This window comes from Dromiciops gliroides, chromosome 2 (genome assembly GCF_019393635.1).
Source record: "Dromiciops gliroides isolate mDroGli1 chromosome 2, mDroGli1.pri, whole genome shotgun sequence".
NCBI classification, from domain to species: Eukaryota; Metazoa; Chordata; class Mammalia; order Microbiotheria; family Microbiotheriidae; genus Dromiciops; species Dromiciops gliroides.
Genome location: NC_057862.1, coordinates 559,817,433 through 559,842,945, shown reverse-complemented (window position 1 = coordinate 559,842,945; position 25,513 = coordinate 559,817,433). Strand labels below are relative to the sequence as shown.

The following is a 25,513-nucleotide window of genomic DNA, read 5'->3' as shown; positions in this document are numbered from 1 at the left end:
CCAGGGGCTCCCGCGAGCCTGCCCCGAGAGTTTGCAAGCAGCTGATTCTCCTCGCGTGCACCCTCAGATCAGGGGAGCCCGACCCTGTTTTTTGCCCCCCCCACCCCTTCCTCGGGCTCTTCCTCCCGGCTCGCCAGCAGAAGAGAAGGAGCGAGAGCGAGTAGTGCGTGCGTGTGTTGTGTGCGTTGTGTGAGTGTGTTTGTGTGTGTGTGTGGTGTGTGTGTGAGTGCGCGCGCGTGGTGGTGCGCGCGTGTGAGTGTGCGAGTGTGTGTGTTGCGCGTATGTCTCTGTGTGTGTGTGTGCGCAGGGAAAAGCTATTGGATGTAGTGAAGCTGGCGCTGGAGAAGGGGAGCGGGCAGCAGGCTCCGGCCGCCTTTGCAGCTGTTGCTCAGGCTCCAGCCCTGGCTCCGGCTCTGGCTCTGGCTCTGGCTCCGGCTCCGGCTCCGGCTCCAGCTCCAGCTCCAGCTCCAGCTCCTGCTCCAGCTCCGCTCCGCTCGGGCTCCGGCTCCGGCTCTGACTCCGGCTCCAGCTCAGCCGCCGCCTACTCCTCCTGCCCCGGGCCACCGCCGCTGTTGCTGCCCCTCCGGGCAGTCAGAGATGCTGCCCCTCCTTCCCAGCAACCAGCACCGGCTCCGGGCTCGCCGGAAAAGAAAGGAGCTACTGCTGGGCCAGTCTGCTTCCTGGGCTCGCTCTTGCTGCTCCTCTCATCCCTGGGTAACTGGGCTGATAAAGCCGGTGAGTTTCTGCCGGAGTTGGCGTTGCGGATCGCAGGGGACTCTCTAGGCATCTCCTCGGGGTTGACTTTGTGTGTGTGTGTGTGTGTGTGTGTGTTGAGGGTGGGGGGCAGTGGGAATGAAGGGGGGGGGCTGATTTTCAGTATGGGTTGTGTTTGAGTCAAGGTGTTCCTGATGGGGTGGGATAGCAGATTGGGGATGGGGAGTGCGGTCACCAGGAGTATTCACCTTCTCCCTGAGCTGTGCTTTACCAAACCCCTTCCCCCTACCCTGACCCTGACCCAGCATTGTCCGGAGTGCTGGAGAATGGGGGGCTCAGGAGAGTAGGGAGCGAGCAAAGGACTCTAACCTGTCTGTGTGGTCATATACCTCCCGGCAGAGGAATCTTAAGCTTGAGAAAGGGGCACAGAGGACAGGAGAAGCCGGGGAAACTGGAGAATCGTTTGAATCTGTTGGTGTTGGGCTGGAATTGTTGGGAATGCCCATCTTGGGCTTGTCATACATACTTTATCTGCTTGCCTGTGCCTCCCCATCCCCCCTTTTGTGAAATGGAAAAGGGGAAACACAATCTCCCAGCAGAAATCCTTCAAAGTGACCCCAGGAATAACCCATTCACTCCAACAAATTTAAGTTACCCTTATAGGTTTCTAAAGGCCATGCTTTTCTACAGGCATCTGTCCTTAGTTTTTAGTGACACCTCTCAAAGGTAACCACCTGTAAACCCCATGGCCATGTAGAAGAGATAGAAGGGTTGTCCCCCCCCCCCTTAAATTCCTATACATGACTATGGTGGCTTTGCTGTGGATGAGAGGAGAAGAAAGCATCAAAGCCACCTTTGATAGCCAAGCTCATGCTGTCAGAGAACCAGCCTAACTTTTAATGGAAGGAAAGTGTTGACCCTTCAAGCAGAGTTTATAAGCCAACTTAGTTCCCTTAAACTAGTTACCCATCAGCAAAGCATCTTTCCCCACACTTGTGCTTTGCATTTCTTATGACTTCTGTTTTGGTAATCCAGTCTGATCCTTTTCAAAATGATACTTTTTTTCTTGTAGGTCTGGGGGAAAAATAACTGACTGGACTACCTGAATCTAGTAATTAATTCCATCCCTGTCACCCACAGCCTACCTATTCCCCTTGCTCTTTAAATTAACCCCTGTTCTGAACTACACTTTTCTTTTTCATCCTGGGTTCTTCTTAGGCAGAAATAGCCCATGGAGAAGAACTGTACTCAGAACAGTTGTTCACTGAAAACTACATTTAGCCTAAGGTGTTTAATTGCCTTAGAAATTAAGGTTTCAGGAGGAGCAGTTTCTGTAGAACTGGCCATTGCATGTTCTGTGCCTTTAAATGACATTTTAAATAGGAAACCATCCAAATGCTTGTGAAAAATAAAGTCACACATAAGGACTGATACATTGGGAAAAGCACTGGCATTGGACATAGAGAACCTGGTATCTAGTCAGTCTCAGGTCTACCACTTACTGTCTGTGTGACTTGGGGTAGTCTCTTAATCTCAGTGGATCTCAGTTTCCTCATCTATAAAATGGATTAAATGGCCTCTGAGGTTCCTTTGAGCTCTAAACAGGTGATGGTAGTAGCCTTAGCATCAGGTTATATGAAAATAATATAAATTCAATTTGACAAAACCAGGGTGCCTAAATATTGGGAAGACAAGGATTATAGCCTATTCAAGCCAAATGTTCAGCCTTGGAATTTGGACTGCAGAGTTTCTTTACCAGACTTCATCATCAGTTGTCTTTTGCCCACAGAGCCAAGTGAATGTTGAAGAGAACTACTCTTCCATTTTTCCCTGAGGTGCTTTCATTCTACAAACAGAATTGTCATTGGGAAGGAGGTTGTGCTTGAGTGAAGATAAAGCATCTCTCCAAATGTGGGTTCCTGAGCTGCTAAAGGATTGGTTGATTGGCTAATTCTCATTAAGAAAAGTTCTTTATTAACCCCCCTTTTAATCCTCCCAATTTTATGAGGTGAAAAAGGCAGCTTATAGTTTTTTTTTTCCTTCAGGAGGGGCATTCCAAATAAATTACATCTTGTCCATTTGTTTCTCCAGTTTTCATGTTTATGCTTTGTGACTCATATAGTTCCGTCCACTTTCCGGGGTTTAAAAGACATTTCTAATTTCCAAAATGAGAATGTGAGCCATACAGTTAAATCTATCTACTGAAGGGGGCTGCATGCCCTTAGGGGAAAGTGGTATGCTTGTGATCATCATCCACTAAGGGAACTTGATGCTCAATGAAGATTATGCCATTTTGAAAGGATTTCCCAAGGAGTGACATTTCTTTCCAGGTAGTTTCTGATTCAGATATGGCCCAATCTTTCACTCTCTACCCTTGATGTATTCCTCTTTCTTATTTCCCTTACTTTCTTTTCCTTTTCTTTTTAGTAGCTAGAACATATGATACTCCAAATTCCATCTTCTGACCTATGAACTAGCCTGTAACACATGCAATTGAAGATCATACAGAAAAGAATTGACAAGATTAAGAATGCTGTACTTCATGAGTTAATTTCCCCCAAAAGAAATGTTATTTGTAGTTCTGTCTCTAATAATTTTTCCCTCCATCAAATATTGATAATCCCAATGCATAGTAAACTATGAAGGGGTTTTGTGGCAAGGCATGATCTTTCAGTATAACCCCCTGACATAGATTTATTTACAGCAAAAACAATTTGCAAACTCTTTGTAAGTTTATGAAATTTAAGCAATTGGAAAGTGACTGAAATGAGAAGCTATTAAATCCCCTACATGTATTAGTACTTAGGAAAAGTATATACTAGGGAATTCCCAGTCCTCAGAGTCAAAAGCCCAGCACTGTCCCCTTTGTGATCTCAAGGAAGCTATTTTACTGTTCTGGCCTCACTTTCTTCAACTGCAAAATAAAGGAATTAACTTGTATTTCTTTAGGGTCCCTTCCACCTCTGAATCCAATGATTCTCAATATAATAATGGAAACTAAAATTTAGCCCTATTGTAAAGCCTGGGCTTAGTGAGACTCAGAGAGACTGAATGGTTGGTTTATTCAGTAACACAGTAATTACAGCCATAATGTGTACCCTAGGATTTTGACTCCTCATACTCTCCTATGTTTCTTAGAATTCACATTACTGTTTTAGTAAAACTCTGCAATACACACACACACACACACACACACACACAGAGTCTAATGATCAAAGCTAATGTTTTATTTATTTACCATTAAAGACATGTCAAAATCCTTGTTACTTCTAAACATAAGCTAATGCAATGGTTTAGATACTTGCACCTTGTATGTAGTAATTTGTTTTAAAAACAGAACTCCTTTAGACAATTTTTTTAATGACAGAAATATTATATTATCACTTATCATTCTGTGAGATTCCTGGACTTGTGAAATTCTGTTCATGACTACTACCTCAATTCAACCCAGATTAGTTTCTTCTTGGGAGGGATACTTAACACAAGAATTTGTTAAGCAACCCTGCAGATTGGGAATGGAAGATACCCTCAAGCTTTCTTTCTAGAAGTTCAGTGATTTGGTTTCCCTTTCCTATTACCTGCCAAGGTCACATTTTCTGTGTTCTTCTTTCAAAGCCCACTGGAAAAATTACAAAATGAATTACAGCTTCCATTTATAGACCACATTATAGTTTACAAAATGCTTTTACATATATAATTTCATCGGATCCTCGAAACTATCCTATGAAGTTGGAAATACAACTGTCCACAACTGAATTTTATGGATGGAGAAGTTTCAGAGAGGAAGGGGAGTTTCAGAGAATCTAAATGACTTGACTAATATCATATAATGAGATTCTGGGTTTTTTTGATATATCTGTGTATATAGATGTATACTGTTCATCAATTTCATGTGTTGATTAAACATCTTCATCCCCAAGAAGAAGCCAAACTGGATTGAATGTAGATAATGATTATGAGCATGCCAATGTATAAGATTAAAAAAAATACCCAACAGAAAAAATTTTCATTGATTGTGTGTATGTGTATATTTGGGAGGGGGTACTCTAAAACTGATTTCACTGATATAGGGAACTACTTTGAGGAAACATCCTCTATGAACTCAGATCAACAACTATGCTTAGTTTTACGGAGTTGCCTGTTGAGATTTTACTGAGAATCCTGATTACTGAGAAATTAAGTGATTTGCCTGGACTCACACAGCCATTCTGCATCAGAGGCGGTAACTCTGAGGCCAACTTTCTTCAAGTTATGGTACACTAGTATAGACTTAACTTAGGACTTATCACCCCATACTTTGGGCTTATGCAGAGCAGGTTCATTCTTGGGAGCAGCCATTAAATCATATCTCTTTGATATATTTTGCCCCTAGTCAGAGATTCTCTCAGAGAACTGGCCAAATTGTTTGATTATAGCTCATGTGTAGTCTTCCCTGGTATTGGGAAGAAGGTTCTTAGATCCTTTGCATTTATTCAAAGGAGCGGTGTAATCAGTACAGGAGAACCTTTGCTTCACCTTACAGAAAATGTAGAAAATATGTCAAGGATATAAAATAGCCTGTAAACAATTGTAATTCCCACCTCATCCCCCTTACCTGCTTGGATGCCCTCTTCCCCTGAAAACAAATGAACTTAGCATCACTAGAGTTGAAGTCCTTAGGCCATTCAGGTGAGTCCAACTTTTACCCTGGGGACACAGACATGCCTCTAGTCTGATGATCATATCTTAAGGGTTTGGACTCTTCTGGAAGGAAATGAACTCAGAGTTACCCTGGCCTTTCCCCTTCCCATCTAAGTAACTTTGTAGTAATGGTCCTGGGAAAATCCAAGACTTATGATTTATTTCCTTAATGTGAGGGCCATTTACTTAATTCTCTTCTTTAGAAGTTAATATTTCTTAAGGAATACCCCTCCCCAACTATTGGATTAGATTTCATGGGCCTCCTCTCTCTCCAAAAGGAAACCTTTCCACCCTCCCACCTTAATGCTGGATCTTCCAGTAATAGGAAATCCCACTTTTCTCTCTAGGAGATTGGGACCAAGAATTCTTGAACCCTGATGTAACCCTGAGGCTACTGCTCTCCAGGAACTCTCACTTTTATGTCTAGATAGCTAGGTATCTGAACTCTCAGAAGGGATGGAGAAAGAGTCCAAGGCTGGTACTTCTCTGCAAATGGTCTTTTTTTTCCTTTCTATAAAACCAATACCCTAAACTCTCCCATTAGGCAATATGGTGAGAGCATATGTTTTTCCCATGTGCCTCCATGGCAAGGTGGCCATGATAGGATCAGGACAGGTTAGTGTGCTCATGTGTGTGTATATATATGTGAATATATAATATGAGAGGGTAGAAGGGGAGGAGGCTGGGCACTTTTTAAATTCTGATGCTCTTTGGTCTGACCAAAAAAGAGAAAAGGAAAGAAAAGTCTAAAAGGCTCAAACTCTTCAGTTGCCTCCATCCCATTTTCTAATATATGCTCAGTACAAAGCGTTGGCTGTGACTGAAAATCCTGAGCCAACCAGTTCTTCCACAATATGTTCAAAAGAACCCAAATCAATCAGTTTCTCCTTAAGAGGTAGCTAGGTGGCACAGTAGATAGAGTGATGGAGTCAGGTTGATGAGTTCAGTTTTAGTGTAGCTGTTGTTACCCTGACCAAATCATTTAACCTCTGCCTCAGTTTCCCCAGTTTGGATAATAAGAGCACCTACCTTCCAGGGTGTTGTGAGAACGAAATGAGATAATATTTGTAAAGTACTAGGTGCCTGGTACATAGTGGGCACTTAATAAATTTCTTTCCTTCATTAATTGATAAAATACAGAATTCCAAATAGAGGTTTACCACCTTGTAAAATCAAGGTGATTATAGAACTCTCATGATAAGTCTTTTACATATATATATATATATATACACACATATATGTGTATATATATGTATATGTATATACATACATATACATCTGATATATATGTAAATATATATGTATACATATATGTATCAAATTTGTTTCCTATTGGTTTTTTAAGCTTCTTTAAGCAAACATTGGTAACTTTTGTATGCTCTGGGAGAACTTTGTGCAGACTTTTTAAAAAAATGATAACAAACTAAATAATTTCCTCTCAAAGGTAGCAACATGGAAAAAGTACAGTCAGTGGACCTGAGTTCAAACTCTGATTGTACCAGTTACTATGTGACCTTGGACAAGAAACTTAACTTCTTTGGACCCCAATTTCCTCATCTTTAGGTCTAGAGGGTTGGTGATGTTAGTCAAACATAGTACTTTCAGCCCCCCAACGAGCATCCTCTGATTTGGCAAAAGGGTGACTAGAGCAATCAGGAATTTTGACATGGGACCAACCATAATCATGACTTCTAGAAGGTCCATTGGATAGTAAGTGATACTGTGTTCAGAATAGAGGATCAATTCCAAAATGTCCAAAACAGACATTAAAATGTCAGTAATATTTTTAAGGATAAACCATAGAGCTTGATTTGGCTTGTCTCTTATTGCTTTTTGAGTAGTGACTCCATTGCTTAAGATAGATCTGAATTCATGATGGGGAGATTTCTGTTTCAAGGGCAATAATTGGATGCAAAATTATAGAAAGAGAATGAGAGGCTTGAGAATTCTGAGGAGATGCTGGTCTTATATTGCCTTTTTCAGTTAGAGTCTATAGTAAAGAAGCAGCAGAATGTTGGAATCAGAGCAGCAATATTTTAGAAACACATTTGGTTTTAAACTTTTCTATTTTCTGCATAAACATATATAGATATGTCTTTCCTCCTGGCTTTTCTTAGCTGTCTCCTGAACCAGATTTTTCTCAGAGATTTCTTTAACTGTCTAGCCTCACATTCTTTTAGGAAGATTCCTTTACCCTGGAGGGATGGCAAAACCCAGAAGGATTTCAAAGTCAGTATTTACAAAGAGATTTCTAGAATTTTGGAGGTTAATTTGACAGTACATGATTTTGGCAACTTCATTTGACTTCAAGGAGAGTCACTAAGTCTGAGGAAGAATGCAGAGGTAGTGTGGGTCAGGATGATGAGAGATTTTTATCTCTGGATGTTGTAACAGCCAGAAAGGGAGACCTTGGGCAGCAATGAGTTTCACCTAGGGCAGGGATTCTTAACCTTTTGTATGTCACGAAACCCCTTAACTGGTAAAATCCATGGACCCCTTTTCAGAGGGCTATTTAAAATATCATAATTGAAGGAAATGACCAATTTTAGTTAGAGGTTAGCAAAATTAAAGGTGTTATTTCCACCCACCCCCTTTTAAGTTTATATGTTCCCTGAAATCTGTTTACAGCCCTATTCATCCAAGGTGAAGAAGACAGGATTTAGGGCCCTCGAAGGGCCAGTGGCAAGTTGGGCTGAGGGAAGAAAGTAAGAAAATAACTGTATATGCTCTCAGCCTAAGTCAGAGATGTGCCTATGACTAAACTGGGGGGAAGGGTCTTACAGAGACCAGAATAGAAGCAGAAATTGGTAGTGTGAAAAAGAGGAATGTGCAATATTAAACCCTTCTCTTAGCTCAAGAGAGTGTCATGATCTCCAATGTGATCTGATCCAAGGTACTGTTTGCAGATCTAAAAGACAGAAGGCTGGAAATCTCTCTGAGGTGCAGTAGCTCAGGACTGTCTCTTCTGCCTTTTATTCATGTAGCAGTTGGGGGTATGAAAATCATCTTAATTTCCTTTATTTTGCTTCAAAATATCCATGACCCCTTCTCCTTTGTCCAAGAATCATTCAGTATTCCGAGACTACCTGGACCACAATTTATTAGTTTTATCAATTGATTTCAGCATTCCAAGTTTTTCCATGGCCTAATGAATTTTCTGACACTGTCATGGATCATGGAGGTTATTCCCCTTCCCCCTCCCTTTCCCCCTCTCCTGAGTTAGAAGGGACTCTAGAGGTAGTGAGTCTCAGTTCTTTCATTTTACAGATGAGGAAACTGAGGATTAGAGAGGGGAATTAACTTGTTGGAGAACCAACACATTGGTATCTAGTAGGCTAGCCAGGATTATAAGCCAAGGTATCCTACTCTTCATTCAGTGCTCTTGTCACTATATCTCACTGCCTGAATAGAAATCACCTTTGAAACAATGTACTAGAAAATTCATAGAAATGGTATTCTCCAAGTGCAATGGATTCTGGAATCTGGGCTGGTACAAGTTAAAATGCTCTTTTGTTCCTAAGGCATGTTCTGTAAACAGTCTGTCAGTAAAACTCTACTGCTATGGGGTGCCTGCTAGGTACTATGCTTAGGACTGGGGATACAAAGAAAGCAAAAGATGGTCCCTGCTCTCAAGGAGCTCACAGTCTAAATGGGGAAGACTACATGCAAACAACCTACACATCAGCTATAGGCATGATAGAGATAGGAGAAACTGGAAATAACCAATAGGAGAAAGATACTAGAATTGAGAGGAATCAGGAAGGGCTTCTTGTAGAAGGTGATGTTTTAGGTAGGACTTAAAGGAAGCTAGGAAATATAGATGATTAGGGAGAACATTCCAGGCATGGAGAACAGCTGGCAAAAATGCCCACTTGAGCATATTTGTATGAACTTGGGCATTTTTCTTATCTGTAAAATGGTGGGGGTATGAATTCATAAGATCAAAAGTGCCTCTAGCTCTAAAACTCTTTGATTCTGGGATTCTATGATCCTAGGAATGTATTCTTTCTTCACCTCAACCTCTTAGAAACCTTAGCTTCCTTCAAGACTCAGCTCAGGTGCCACTACATCTATCAACACCCTCCACCACTGTCTACCTTGTTAGTGCTCAAGTCTTCTGGAAACTACTTTGTATTTTTCATATTATTTTGCATTTTCATATCCACAGACATTGTGTAGCTTCCCAACGGAATGTAATTGTTATAAGGGCAGGTACTGTTTCATTTTTCTTTTCTTTGTATCCACAGAATGACATGGTACCTTGTACATAATGGGTGCTTAATGCATGGCCCTTCAATTAAACAGGTGTGTCAAGGGGTGGAAAGTAGGCTACCTACATGACATAGTTTCAAGGTTAACTAAAAGAATTTTGTCCCTGGAGTATTACCCCATAGCTTCCTGATATTCTTTTAGTAGAAGATAAAATCATTAGTTCCACAATGAGAGATAAGGTATAAAATAAAAATACTCCTTGGGTAGGTCACAAAATGACATGTTCACACTATGGCACAAATGATTGTTGGCATGTTTGCTGAGGGGTGGGTGTGGGAAGCAAGGTACTGGTAGAAAGGGCAAATTTAGGAAGTAAGAGTACAGAAAAAAGCGGGGGAGCCTGAGAACAAACGTTGGTGCTTTGATTATTTCTAGACCTCAGCATGCCGATTAAGGGGATTGGAGCAGAAAATGTTAGCCTGATTCAAATTAGCAACATTTCTGCCTGACTCAGGTTCACACCAGGTAGGCAATATTTCACCTACCTACCTTTTAACCTTATACACAGAATTTCAGGTTTCCTTCCCTTTTGATAATCATATTATCTGAACTGAAATTCAGAACATATGGTCAATTGCCTTACTGCCATAATTAAACACATTTATCTAGTTACCTATTTGTGGAAGCTGATATTTGGGGGCTTTAAGTCAGAGGAATCATGCCATGGGTGTTCATACTCAGCTCATAGCTTGTACATAATCCGAATGAGAAATTATGTGCCTAAACCTGTCTGCTCATCAGTAAAATGGGGACCATCACTGGCTATGGTCGCTTCCTCACAGAGCTGTTATAAGGATCCTATAGTATAATATATGTGAAATGCTTTTTAAACTCTACAGTACTAGTGCTTAGCCCAGTGGTTGGCACATAGTAGGCTCTTAGTTAATATTTATTAATTGGTGGATATGTACATGATTGATTTTATTATCATCATATTCCCATACCCTGTGGGTCTGCAGTTTTTGTTTTTGTCTTTGTTTTTTTTTTTTTTTTTTTTTTTTGCAGGGCAAAGAGGGTTAAGTGACTTGCCCAGGGTCAGACAGCTAATAAGTGTCAAATGTCTGAGTCTGGATTTGAACTCAGGTCCTCCTGAATCCAGGGACAGTGCTTTATCCACTGTGCCAACTGGCTGCCCCTACAGTTTTTGTTTTAGTGCTCAAGATTTTATGACATGTATAGTTTAACTGTACTCCTTCCTGATGCATGCTATTTATTCAATTGCTTTTTTTTTTTTTTTTTTTGCTGAAACAGTGAAATGTCTGGGTTATTTCAATGGAGGGGAGGAATTGGGACATAGTATATTAAATTGGGACTATCTCAAAAAATCAAGGAAGCATAGTCACTATTTGTCTCTGTTGAGCCACTTCAAATTAAAACATGAGAAATTACTCATCAGAATGGAGGAGCTCGGGGCAGCTAGGTGGCGCAGTGGATAGAGCACTGGCTCTGGAGTCAGGAGTACTTGAGTTCAAATCTGGCCTCAGACAGTTGATACTTACTAGCTGTGTGACCCTGGGCAAGTCACTTAAGCCCAATTGCTTCACACACACACACAAAAAAAAGAATGGAAGAGCTGGGAAAAGGGCACAAGATCATAAGATTCAGAGTGAGGAGGTCCTGGCCTCAGTTCTTGCCTTTGCTTCAAACTTTGTTTCTAACAGTATGATGAAGCATATAGGGCAATAAGCATTTATTAAGCACCGTATGCCAGACACTGTGCTAAGCAGTGGGGATACAAAGAAAGGCAAAAGACAGTCCCTACCCTAGAGACTCTTCCAGTCCAATGAGTCACTTCATGATAATTCACTCCATAGGTCTTCATCTATAAAAGGAGGATATTAGACCAGGAGTTCTTAATAATGGTGAGCTCTTGTAACATTTGTGAATCACTTTACAAAATCATGTCATTTAATCTTCACAACCACCTTGGGATATAGGTGCTGTTATTATTCCTATTTTATAGAAAATTGAGTCTGGGAGGAGTTAAGCATCATGCACTAGGTAGTTAGTGGGTATGCAAGGCAAGGTTTGAGATTAGTTCCAACTCTCTGACTCCAATCCCAGAATTCTTACTCATTGCACTACCCATATGCCTCTACCCTTATTTTGGGTCTTGGACCCCTTTGGCAGTCAGCTAAAGCCTATGAACCCCTTCTCAAAATAATGTTTTAGATGGATAAAAATAGGATGACAAATGAAATCAATTATATTAAAATGAAGTTATCAAATTTTTCCATAAAAGTATTTTATTATTTTCCAGTTACATGTAGAGATAGTTTTCAACATATGTTTTTGGGTTTTTTTTGTATTTTTGTAAGGCAATTGGGGTTAAGTGACTTGCCCAGGATCACACAGTCAACATATGTTTTTATAAGATTTTGAGTTTCAATTTTTTCTCCCTCCTCCTCCCTTCCTCCCCAAGACAGCAAGCAATTTGATATAGGTTACATATGTCCAATCATATTAAATATATTTCTGCATTAGTCATGTTGTGAAAGAAGAATCAGAGCAAAAAGGAAAAACCTCAAAAAAGAAAAACAAAACAAATAGAAATAGTATGGTTCAATCTACATTTAGATTCCATAATTCTTTTTTCTGGATTTGGAGAGCATTTTCCATCATGAGTCCTTTGGAACTATCTTGGACCATTGTATTGCTGAGAAGAGTCAAGTCTATCATAGTTGATCAACACACAATGTTGTTGTTACTGTGTACAGTGTTCTCCTGGTTCTGCTCATCTCACTCAGCATCAGTTCACGTAAGTCCTTCCAGGTTTTTCTGAAGTCTGCCTTCTCATTATTTCTTACAGCACAATAGTATTCCATTACATTTATATTCAAAATTTTTTTTTAAAATACAAAGACTTTAGGTTAAGAACCTCTGTACTACATGATCTCTATGGTTCTTTCCAGCTCTAAGAAGGGTATGTTATTGTAAGATCACAGGCACAGTGACGTGCTGACCATCACATACTAATTTTATGACAAAACCAGAACTCAGAGCACTTGGCTCTCCAGGTTTCTATTTTCTTTCTATCACCAAAATGGAATTGGTATACTAAGGCCTTCTAAGCCTCGATGCTTATTTTCTTCAGCATACCTGCTGCTTTTAAAAAACACATTTTTCCACATTATGACAGTATGAAAATCAATTGTACATTTCAGTAAATGGTTATAGAGTGAGAGGTAGATTTTTAATAAAAATGAAGAGCTGGAAATTGCTTTTTTCAGTTGCCATGTAATAGTTCAGATTCAAATATTATAGTTCAGAAATCAAATAGATTTCTTTTTCTTTCTTTTAATTCCACATAAGGTTGTCCCAAAGCTTTTACCATGGCACAGCAGCACTTAATGCAACTAGAGAGGTGGACTTCCTTGTTATTATTTTTTAATTTCATCGTTACTCCAGATAAAGACATTACCTTGTAGGGAGAGTTGTATGTCTTAATGACAATTATTTCTCTTTCTTCCCAGAGGTTTGTGGATTGCTCCAGAGACATTTTCCCTGGGTTCCAATTGGCTCCAAGCTGATTATTGCTGAATATTGGGGCCATGCAATGAGAGCAGATGGGAGGGCAGCTGGCCAGTCCAGTTATCTCCTGATAGCAAAGATCTGCTTAGGCAGACTGATAATTACTTTAAGGTCTTTTAGGTTTCTTTCCCCTTTGTTTGTTTTTGGACATTCTAAATTGACTTAAGGCTTATTTAAGTTGAATGAGGGGAACAAGTAAAGGGTGGAAAACTGGAACTAAAAACTATAAACTTAGGTGCTAGGGGCAGCTAGGTGGCACAGTGGATGAAGCACAGGGCCTAGATTCAGGAGGACCTGAGTTCAAATACAGCCCCAGACACTTGACACTTACTAGCTGTGTGACCCTGGGCAGGTCGCTTAATCTTCATTACCCCACCAAAACAAAAAACAAAAATCAAAAACAAAACAAAACTTAGGTGCTAAAAGTTACATCAAAGATTTGGTTCTGCTTCTTATGCAACATGAAAGGCAATGTGGCATGAAGGATAGAGCCAGAAAAGACCCCTGTCACTTATTAGCTGTGTAGTCATAGGCAAGGCATTTATCTCCTCAGGTCTCAATTTCCTTGCCTGTTTGTTGTTCGTTTTTCCTTCATTCTCCAGAGGATCATGACATTGGGGGAATGTCATGCCTTGCACTGAATTAGATTTAAGTAAGAGAGGTTCTGCACAAGATCACCAACCTTACTTTCTCCTCTAGTGTCATCTGGGTCAAGTGGCAAGATATATAGAAGAATGATTGGAGGGGCACTTAGGTGACTCAGTGGATAAAGCACTGGCCCTGGAGTCAGGAGGAACTGAGTTCAAATCTGGCCTCAGACACTTCACACTTACTAGCTGTGTGACCTTGGGCAAGTCACTTAACTCCAATTGCCTCACCAAAAAAAAAAAAAAAGAATGATTGGAGGTGGCCCCAGATATTTAAGGCAATTGGAGTTAAGTGACTTGCCCAGGGTCACACAGTTAGTAAGTGTCTGAGGTGAAATTTGAACTCAGGTCTTCCCAACTTCAGGGCCAGTGCTCTATCCACTGTACCACCTAGCTGCCGCTTTTCCTTGTCTGCAAAAGGGGGTTAATAATTGTAAAGTAATTTCTAAGCTCTCCTCCCCCTTCCCCCCCCCAAAAGCATCAACTATATGTCATTCTTTGATCATTGTTAAAGAGACTAACCTTAAGTAGTGGACTCAAAAAGAATCCTGAACATACATTCAGAAAATATGGGTCCTTAGAAGAATATTTGGGTCATGGAAACAGAAGGAATTCCTTATTTGGTAAAGAATAGACAACATCAGATACTGTGCCTGGATTGGTGTTGCCTTTTTTTTTTTTTTCATGGAAGACTGATAATGACACAGGAGAAAGATGATATGGGCTGAAATCTCTTGATTTTCTATGCTAACCAGTTCAGTTTTCAGAAAGTAATCACTTCCTTTCCCTTCCTTTTTTCAATAAGCATTTATGGAGCACCTAAATTTACAAAGCACTGTACTAGGATTGGAGATAGAAAGAGAGAAACAAAACATTCTTTGTCCTTGAAGAACTTACATGCTACAGTGAAAATCTTCAATAAAGGCTCACTTCTCTTGCACCTCAGACTATTCTTAGGATAATGGAAATAATTTATATGGCTTCAGAAACTGGAGTAGAGAGAATCCAGAGAACATGAAAAAGGCCCTTTAATTCTTGGAGATTCCAACCCTCCAAAAATTGCTCATTTTAAGGATAAAATGTAGCAATGATGTTTTCCTTGTCAGTTATGGTTTATCTCTAAGCAATTTCCCAAAATTCCTACCAAAACTCTGAGGAGATAGGAATGAGAATCTAATCAGTGACCTGGTACCCATTACATCTTTGCTAATCTCCTTAGATATTTGGTTCTTATCAGGATACCAGATGTTGCAGCTGTGGCTGGGGGTGGATCTAACATACCACAGATAGAGACTTAGAAGCATTCTGGGATAGAGAAAAAAAGTTTGAAGTCAGTAGATCTAGATTTATGGAATCATAGATCAAAAGAGGCCATCTAGTCCAACCCCTAAATTTGCAGATAAGGAAAATGAGTCCATAAGAGGTTAAATGATTTTTCTTTTTCTTTTTCTTTTTTTTTTGAGGGGCAATGGGGGTTAAGTGACTTGCCCAAGATCACACAGCTAGTAAGTGTCAAGTGTCTGAGGCCAGATTTGAACTCAGGTCCTCCTGAATCCAGGGCCAGTGCTTTATCTACTGCACCACCTAGGTGCCCCTGTTAAGTCTCTTTTTTTTTTTTTGGCGAGGCAATTGGGGTTAAGTGACTTGCTCAGGGTCACACAGCTAGTAAGTGTTAAGTGTCTGAGGCCGGATTTGAACTCAGGTACTCCTGACTCCAGGGCCGGTGCTTTATCCACTGCGCCACCTAGCTGCCCCCTGTTAAGTGACTTTTCAAAAGGTCACCCTGGTAATAACAGAGGCAGGATTTGAATCTGAGTCCTCTCCCACCAAAGCCATTGCTCTTTACAATATACCCTCCCATCCCCAGCTCTACCATGATGCGTCATTGACTGGTTGGATGTGACTCCATCTCTCTGGATCTCCATTTTCTCACTTAACTTCACCTGTAAAAGAAGGGGCTTGAATTAGTTGATTTCCAAGGTTTCAGGCTGTTTTTCATGCCTACAATCCTCTCCCTCCTCACCTCTGCCTTTTGGAATACCTAGCTTTCTTCAAGGCTTAGCTCCCATGTCATCAAGAAACTATTTCTCTTTCCCCCAGTTTTTAATCATTATTCCAACCCATCACTGTGTATTTATTTTGTACAGATTCCGTATTTACTTGCCAATGAATAGTAGAATCAGAATGATCTTTAGAGGTTTTCTAGCCCAGTCTTCTACAATGTAAGCTCTTTGAGGTCAGGGACTATAATACTTTTATTTTTGCATCTCCCATACCTAGGATAGGCACTTAGTAGGCATATAGTAAATACATGTTGACTGATTTATCAAGAGTCTAGAATTCTTAGTGACATAGTGAAACTTTACTCAGTCTTAAACAGAGTATGCAAAAGTCATCATGACTGAATACTTTCTACCTGGATGGGAAAATTTACATTGGACCAAGAAAGTCTTCAAATGTTCCTATATTCTCTTTGTTTCCAAAACTTTATTAGACTAAGTAAATGTCAACATTGTGGCAGGAGTTCCAAACAGATACAGGTTCCTAGTTAAATCAAGCCCAAAGGGCACGAAAGTTAGGTGGGAGCGTAATGGGTTTCAGTGACCTGCTGTCTGATTTTCTTTTAGACAGGCAGCAATATTGTTCTAAGAACAACTTTGAGCAAATAAGTCATTTTGACTATTATAAATACCCAAATTAACTATAAAGGAATATAAAGGAAGACGGTATCTGTATCCAGAGAAAGAACTAGTAAATTGAAGAATGTAGAGAATGATTTTACATATATATGTATAAACATACACACAAACACACGCACACATATATACACATACATACATAGATATACACATATTTGTGTTTAATGGTAATAATCTCTAGGGTGGAGGGGAGGGGGGAAAAATGAAATTTATATGATTTAACTTTATTATATATTTAAAAGTAACAGCAAGTTGTACATAATAGATTTTCTGTTTCATATGCAGTCATCTTTTTTATTAAACTATGTTATGGAAATGATTATTTTATTTCATTAATTAAAAATAAAATAAATAAAAATTTATAAAAGAAAGGTAGTGGAGCAGCTAGGTGGTGCAGTGGATAAAGCATCGGCCCTGGATTCAGGAGGACCTGAGTTCAAATCCGGCCTCAGACACTTGACACTAGCTGTGTGACCCTGGGTAAGTCACTTAATCCCCATTGCCCCGCAAAAAAAAAGGTAGTAGGCCATAGCGGAATGGGTGGAACCTAAAGTCTAGGCTCCTGGGTTTCTATCTCAACTAAGCCTCTTATTAGCTATGGGATCATAGGTAAGTAATTTAACTTCTCAGAGTCCCAGTCAAATCAAGTCAAGTCAAGAAGCACTCATTAAGCACTTACTATATGCTAGTCACTTTTCTAAGTCCTGGAAATATACATACAAGCAGAAATAAAGACAGTCTCTGCCTTCAAGGAGCTTGCCTTCTAATGAAGAAGATTGTGGAGCTGAAAATCAGGGGGCGGGGTATAGATGAAGGTACCAAGTGTAGGGGCATGGTCAACAAAGTCTTGCAGAGAGCCAGGAGTGCAGCCTGGAGAGGACTGAAGCTATAGTAGGCCCAGGCCTCCTTCTTAAAATGAAGCTTTGGGGAAGAAGTAGCTAAACAAAGAGAGAGGTAACAGGGGAGGAGGGTGCTTCTAATGTAAAAATTAGTCCAGGGGTAAAGTGGGTGTCCTGGGCGAAGAGTTTTCATATGGCCTGATGGACAGAGTGCTGGTTCAGGACTGTAGCCTGGAGAGCCTCAGCATCTCCATATGTAAAATAGGGTAATAATACTGGTACTACTTATGTTACATGGATCTTGTTAGGAAAGCAATTTGTGAACCATAACTCTTTAAATTTAATATTTGGGGCAGCTAGGTGGCACAGTGGATAGAGCACCAGCCCTGGAGTCAGGAGGACCTGAGTTCAAATGTGACCTCAGACACTTAACACTTACTAGCTTTGTGACCCTGGGCAAGTCACTTAACCCCAATTGCCTCTCTAAAAAAAATATGGTGACCTTTCCCCCCTTCAGTGCTCATTATTCTTGGCCTCTTTGTTGCTTTTGACATTTTCTGTTAGTGACCCTCTCCTACAGAATATTCTCTCCTCTTTTATGTATATGACACTATTCTCTCTTCTTGTGTCTGACCACACCTTCTTAGCCTTCTTTGTTGATTTATCTTCCATTTCTTACCCCCTAACGGTGGGTGGTGTCCAAGGCTCTGGCCTGGATTGTCTTCTATTCTCATTCTATCAAAATGTAGTTATGATCATTTTGTCTTCTGTCCTTTCCCTTATTGACTTGTTTTCCTTTCTACCAAGGTATTCTTGATAATTTAACTGAATTGGGTTGTGGTTTTGCTATTCAAAGAAGGGGAAAATTGGACATTCATTGCATCAATTAGTTATTTTGGTCATATCAGTATCAGCAACCATTCTGAGGTAACATGCCAAGTCTGCATTCAGTCACTCCTGTATAACAATGTGTATGTGTTTTTGATGGTGCTGGATATGTACATAGCTACACAAGAAGCCAGTCGGACTGGCTCAGCCAAAGTCCTTCTCAGAAAAATAGTTGGTAAAACCCCAGGGGAATGTTGCTTCAAGCCTCTGACTCTCAGAAATACACATCCCCTAGGGAAATTGTGTTGGAAATAGATGATTGAGGAATGAGAGAGTGAGAGACAGAGAGACAGAGAGAGACAGAGAGACAGAGAGAGACAGAGACACAGAGAGAAACAGAGAGACACACAGAGAGAGAGACAGACAGAGAGACAGGCAGGGAAGGGGGAATAGTCTGGGCAACTCTGGTTAAAGGCTGGGCAAATGGTTAACATTGTTTTCATATCCCTATATTTATTTCCCCCCCATAATTCTGGCCACTATACCAATTAAAAATCTTGTCTGTCCTCAAGCTGACCTCCTAGTCTATACAATACAAAATAATCGATGTGACTGATTGGTTTTTGTTTGAGAATGAATTAGCTGGGCGTCATATTGCATGATTATAATCCCTACTTCTGGGAAGGAAGGCTGAGGCTGGGGGAATGCTTGAGTTTGGGAGTTCTAAGATGCATAGAATTACTCATGTGCTAGTCATGTATCTGTGAAAAGGCTGGCATCAACATATTGAACACCCAGTATCAGAGGGCCACCAGGCTCCCTACGGAGGGGGAAAAACTGCTCAGGTTGGGAAAATGGAGCAGGTTAAAGATTCTGTGGTGATTAATATTAGTATCAAATCCTTGAGTGGCTACTGTGATTCTGGTCTGCTCAATATAGGGAGACCTGGTGCAGAAAGACAGAAGGAGAGAAGAAAAGGGGGAAAAGGGGGAGAGAGAAAGAGGAGGTGGGGGAGAGGAGAGAGAAGTAACCACTTTGTTTCAGCGCAATCCATATCATTCTAGCCAGTGTAAAATAATAATAATAGTCTCAATAATGTTCTCCCCAAAGCCCTATCCCTTCTGTGACCCCTTGTATCTTTAGTTGCTGGTTAGTCCTCTGTTGTATTCACTATCATATTATGCTTTGTGCATCATTCCATGATTGCGCCATCTGCCAAAATGGGTATTTCCTACTACTCCTTAAATTTCCTAAGATTCTTGAATAGCATGCACTTAAGTATAAGCTGAGCAGTACAAAACTGATGCTTTCAGACTGCAGTGCCATAGAAGACTGTTCAGAGTCCCTCAGACAGCAAGGAGATCAAATCAGTCAATACTTAAAGAAATTAACTCAGGCTATTCACTGGACGGGCAAAAACTGAAGCTGAAACTTAAAACTTTGGCCACATAATGAGAAGACAGGACTCAGTGGGAAAGACCACTTATGTTGTGAAAGATTGAAGGCAAAAGGAAAAGGGGATGAGGTGGATAGATAGTGTTATGGAAGCAACAAACATGAGCTTGGATAGACTTTGAGAGATAGTGGATAATAGAAGGGCCTGGTGTGGTCCATGGAGTCATAGAGAGTCAGACACAACTGAGTGACTGAATAACAGCAACAACAAAAGTATGAAATGGATCACAACAGAAAAGATTGTTTCCATGATCTTTCTGATGCACCACTTCATAGCTCTACCTTTCATATTCTTTAGTATAGTTGGATTATTCTCAGAGCTGATTCGAGTGAGGATGTAATGATTTTTTGTAACCGGGTTAAAAGAGCATGCCATGTTTTCACTCTGATGTGTCCAATGAAGTTAATTTTGCAATGAGATAGTTTGCTCAGAGAGAATTTAATGATGAAATGTCAGGCTCATCTATGGCCCTTTACCAGGTTCACATTAGACCCAATAGCTTATAGGGTTGAGATGCTTATATGTTGACAACAAAGGTCAACAGTTGTTACTGGCAAAGTATAAATTTGAATTCTTTTTAGATGAGTACATTATACATAGCCAAAGTCATATTTATCTGAAGTGCTCTGAGTACACATGGTAAATATTTCAAATTTGTATGTCTAAAAATTAAGGAAAAACCTTAGGAAGTCATCATAACTGTATAATGAAAAACCAAAAGAAGGATCTCATTAACCATTATTAATTGACACTAGTTGAGGGTAAAATCAGTATAAACTAGTAAAAATTCAGTATTACATATTTTTATAAAGAAATAGGATTATTGGGGGGCAGCTAGGTGGTGCAGTGGATAAAACACTGGCCCTGGATTCAGGAGGACCTGAGTTCAAATCTGGTCTCAGACGCATGACACTTACTAGCTGTGTGACCCTGAGCAAGTCACTTAACCCTTATTGCCCTGCAAAAAAAAAAAAAAAGAAAGAAAGAAAGAAAAGAAAGAAATAGGATTATGGATTTTAGAGATGAACAGGATTTATCTAGTCCAAACTCCCCTCATTTTATGGATGAGGCAATAGAAGCCCCAGAAATACTAAATGATTTGTCTAAAATCAAACAGGCCAGTAAATAGCAGAGACAAAATTCAAAACCTGGTCTTCCGACTGACTCCAACATAATTATATGACTTGTAGTTACACATAGTAAGTTGAAATAGCCACAGAAGATTACCAAGTAGAGATCTTTTAGTATTGTGACTCATCTTTAATGGAATAATTCCATTCAATTCAACAAATATTCATTATGTGCTTATTGCATACCAAACACTGTGCTAAGCTCATTTACATAATCACAGTTATAGATTTTGGGGCTCACTGTTCCAGAGCCAGACAACTGTATCTCTCCCCCTTTGGCTTCTGGAACTATGCTAAGTGACTTGGGCTATCCCTTTCTATTTTTATCAGTTCAGGTCCCTACCAATTATATTTCTATCACTGGTAGTCACCAGTAGTCAGCACCCCAGTTCCACTTAACCATTTATTATCAATTAGCTTTTATAAGGGAATATTTTATTTGAAGATGGAGTAATGATAGTTTACACATTTCCCCTAATACCTTGGTCTTCCCTGTACTACCTCAGAATCAGGGCAGAATGGGCTCAGAACTTGTAGAGTGTCTACAGAGCATTGATCCCACCAAGTTCCTGTCCAAAGGCAGTATTGTTCCTGAATGAGCCCATATTTCACCTCCTTCTGGGCTGGTTTCTAAAGGTCATTCTAAGTGGTTAATTCTTGTTCCTAGAAGGATATATACATACACATACATATATGTATATATGTGTGTATATTTATATATGTATATATGTGTGCTGTGTATGTTGATCTTCAAAACTTGGCATGGACTTGACTCTCAGAATCCCAGATGCCCCAGACACCTAGAAGATTACTCTCCTAACCTTTGTTTTTGGGTTTGTTTTTTTAATGAGGCAATTGGGGTTAAGTGACTTGCCCAGGGTCACACAGCTAGTAAGTGTTAAGTGTCTGAGGCCGGATTTGAACTCAGGTACTCCTGACTCCAGGGCCGGTGTTCTATCCACTGTGCCACCTAACCACCCGTCTCCTGACCTCTGGAAACACAATTGCCACTTCCAGATTAATCTCCTTTACCTTAAATGGAAGAAAACATGGTGAGACAAAGGGAAAAGGCACATTTTAATGGAATCACACGTTGGCCTTAGAGGAAGAGAGGACTTCCTCATCTATACCCCCTACAGCATTTTCTCTCACCAGATGCTATCAGTCAAGTAGAACCAAGAACAGAACTCCACCAAGAGTGAGGGGCTAAGTTTGACCAAGGCCTTTTGAAGGCGTCTTCTAGTTCCAGTTCCACAACTACAGCCAATCACACAGGCTGCTGTCCACCATGTGGTTTACAGATCAGAACCAGTTGCTGAGTATCTACACATGCTCCAAGGTTTCTCTAAGACACTTCTAAGATATATCCTCACTCTTCTCCCAGAAGAAGGCTTTCCAGCCTCTTCCACATGAGGAGTAGCATCAGAGGTATTCTGTCCATGCCTCTTGTAACATATATAACTGGAGTTAATGCTGCACTATGGCATCATGGGTAGGAAACTGGCCCAGACTCAGAAAGACCTGCCACACTGCCTGGGTGACCCATGGTCAAATCAATGAACCTTTGAGTGCCTCCCCAAGACCTGTAAGACTACTATTAACATAACAGCTATGGATCTACCCTGGTAGATTGGCTGTAGTTACAGAACTTGAAGAGGGTAGGGGGTGGGTGCCTTTGAAAGGCCATAGGAGGATTTCTCTAATTTATAGTTCCCTATGCCAAGGAAATCAAAGGTTCAGACCAAAAATAATGACAACAACAAAATGAAATCTATTTGAAGGTGTTTAAAAGCTGGTTGCCCTTTTAAATAAGTTAGACGTTCTGTCTTTTGTACATTATTGCTTTCATTGTTCATTTGGAATCATAGGATATTAGAGAGGACCTTCAGTATTAATTTATTCAATTTTTTCAAATGAGGAAACATGCCTAGAGACATCAAATGACTCATCTAAGGAGGTCATACAGCTGGAATTAAAATCTATTGTTTGTTCTTTGCGTGGTAGCACTCCTTCTCTCTCCCTACGTTTTAAAAGAAATATTCCATAAATAGTAGAAGGATTAACTTTGGCCTAGGCTTGACTTAATCATGACAAATCCAAAATAATATGATTTGAGTTAGTGAAATTTTGTTGTATGTTATACTGGCCAAATAAGAATCGGTGAAAACCCAAGCCTAGGATATTCCCAGCATGCCTTGGGAGAGCAGCTGATTGGTTGATGTATCTTCCTCTGTCTGTAGAAAGGTCCCGTGTGTGTTTTGATGGTTTGAGCCTTATGAGAATGGATGTTCTCTTTTCTTATTAGGAGTCTTTGGAGACAGACACTTTAGGCTTTCCATTCCCTAGACCCCCTTTCTTTCCTTTCATGGACATGGGAATCATGGCTGCTTGTCTGTGCATCCCTCCCGGGGCAGAAATATGTTTCCTAGGTTTTGAACAGCTTCTCTTTTTTATCATTTAGTAATGAGAGCATCTTGACTGGGATTTTACACTTTATGAAGTTGAAATCACAATCACCTGTAGCTTGAGCCTTTTGCAAAAAGTGAAACAGCTTTTGAGGAAGCAAATGGAGATGGGTCCTTCTACGTACTTCCATGTCAGGCCATGAGAATTCATTTTTTGATTCATGCTTAAAAAATAAGACCTCAGATTTATGCAGTGCTTTCAAAATTTACAAGTGCTCTCTTCACAATAACTCCACAAAGTAGTTAGTACAAGTATTATTATCTCCATTTTACAGATGAGGAAACTGAGACATAAAAACAATTTACCTATAATCATACATCTACAAGAGCTGAGATGTAAATTTAGGTCTTCTGATTCTAAGGCTAGTATACTTTCCACTATACTGTATAATTTCTAGAAGTGTCATCAATAAGGCATAAATGTGGGGCAGCTAGGTGGCACAATGGATAAAGCACTGGCCTTGGATTCAGGAGCACCTGAGTTCAAATCCAGCCTCAGACACTTGACACTAGCTGTGTGACCCTGGGCAAGTCACTTAACCCTCACTGCCCTGCCGAAAAAAAAAAAGTAGAATAAAAAAAAATAAGGCATAAATGTGAAAATGAAGTGACTGCTCAGAATTAGAGTGACTTTGTTTCCAACTCTGATCTGAGGACTAGCCATAATATCTTGGGTCCAAAACAGAATGCACACTCTAAACAAAATGGATGCATTGAGGCTGTAAAGTACTGGTTGGTGAATTTTCAGTTTATAACCAGCAGTGTTCTTTCCAAGACTAATGTAAGAAATATGGTAATTCCATGAACCACAATACTAATTATGATGTTACAGGGTGGTCCCCTAAATCTAGAGAGTGACTAGAAGGAGATCCTAGCAGGAAACCAACAGTGTGGCATGGTCCACAGGAGCTGCCAAACATCTGGTTGGAAACTAAAAAAAAAAATCAATTAAGTATCTACATTTTTGTTTTCTTTTTAAACAATGATGCCAAACATCCGGCAACATCTGGATAATTGATGAATTTTTTTTTTCAGTTTTCATCCCATGTTCTCATGTAACCACAACACCTGGATATCTGCAGTTTGGTTGGCAGGGGTATTATCAACTATATTTTAAAGTCTGAAATGTTTTGCTTTGGGGGGAAATGCAAAATATATTACTCAAAAGAAAGCAGAGACAGTGTGGTACAGTGAAAAGAGGACATGAGCAAGAGTCAGAAGACCTGGATGCTAGTATTGGGTTTGCACTTAGCCAGCTGTGTGATCTTAAACAGGGTGCTCCTGTTTTCCAGGTTATAAGTGTCCTCATCTGTAAAATGAGCTGGATTTAGACTTGATGATCTTCCTGTTTTTTTCCAGCCTTAACATCTGATGAGTCTGCAAGTTTAAAAAAGTTTAATTCAATTTGATAAAAGTGATCCTCGCAGGGAATTTGTAATTGCTTTTAATTCCTAGAAAATTTAACAGTCCCTAAGTGAAATAGACAGTATTGAACATTTCCCGCTTAATAGGTTTGATGAATCTTCCAGTCTAGATCACAAAACCTTGTCTGTACAGGGACCTCAGTTTTCACATGTGAATCATGAAGTACTAATGAAGTGGTTGAACTAGATGACCTCTCAGTTTCCTTCCAGTGCTAACATTGAGTGTGCTTTTAAATAGTTTTTCAAATGTTTACTATTCTTAAAATACTTATTAGTGTCCTTATAAGAGCATATCTGCTTATCAAATGGATGATAGTAAAGTTGCAGTTTCCTGACAAGTGAAAGTTCAGATACTTGACCTGTGTATATGTGTGTGTGTGTGTGTGTGTGTGTGTGTGTGTGCATGTGTGTAGTGGTTTTGATGGTGAGGAATTGGATTTTCAGTTACTATTAGCATTTTACTACCCAATTTGGGTTAGTAGACCTATGCTAATTTACATGGAGACTCTAGTCGTAGACTGTAGATGAAGAACTTGATTCAGTGAAAAGGGACCATCAGTGACAGAGGTGAGATTAGAACCTAGATGCCTTATTTTTTTTTTGTTTGCTGTTTTTTGCTGGGACAATGAGGGTTAAGTGACTTGCCCAGGGTCACCTAGCTAGTAAGCTAGATGCCTTGTTTTTCTGTGTAGTGTTCTGTTCGCTTAACGTGAAGTGGCTTGAGTATCTTCTTATTTTTATTTAAAATTTCCCTATATTATGAAACCTAGGGTATTTACCTCTTGCATTCAAGTTAAGAATTCCAGCAAGAAACTCTATGCACTGCTC

General features: G+C 40.0%; 1 protein-coding gene across 2 annotated transcripts in view; it reads left to right on the top strand.

The window, feature by feature from the left end:
• The first annotated feature begins 207 nt into the window (after positions 1–207).
• SLC24A3 (solute carrier family 24 member 3) overlaps positions 208–25,513 on the top strand; it is a 759,832-nt gene continuing 734,526 nt past the window's right edge. For both annotated transcript variants that reach the window (XM_043982389.1, XM_043982388.1), the window contains exon 1: positions 208–735. In XM_043982389.1, coding sequence (XP_043838324.1) covers positions 282–735 — 454 coding nt within the window. In that variant the 5' untranslated portion in view covers positions 208–281. The remainder of the gene's footprint in view (positions 736–25,513) is intronic.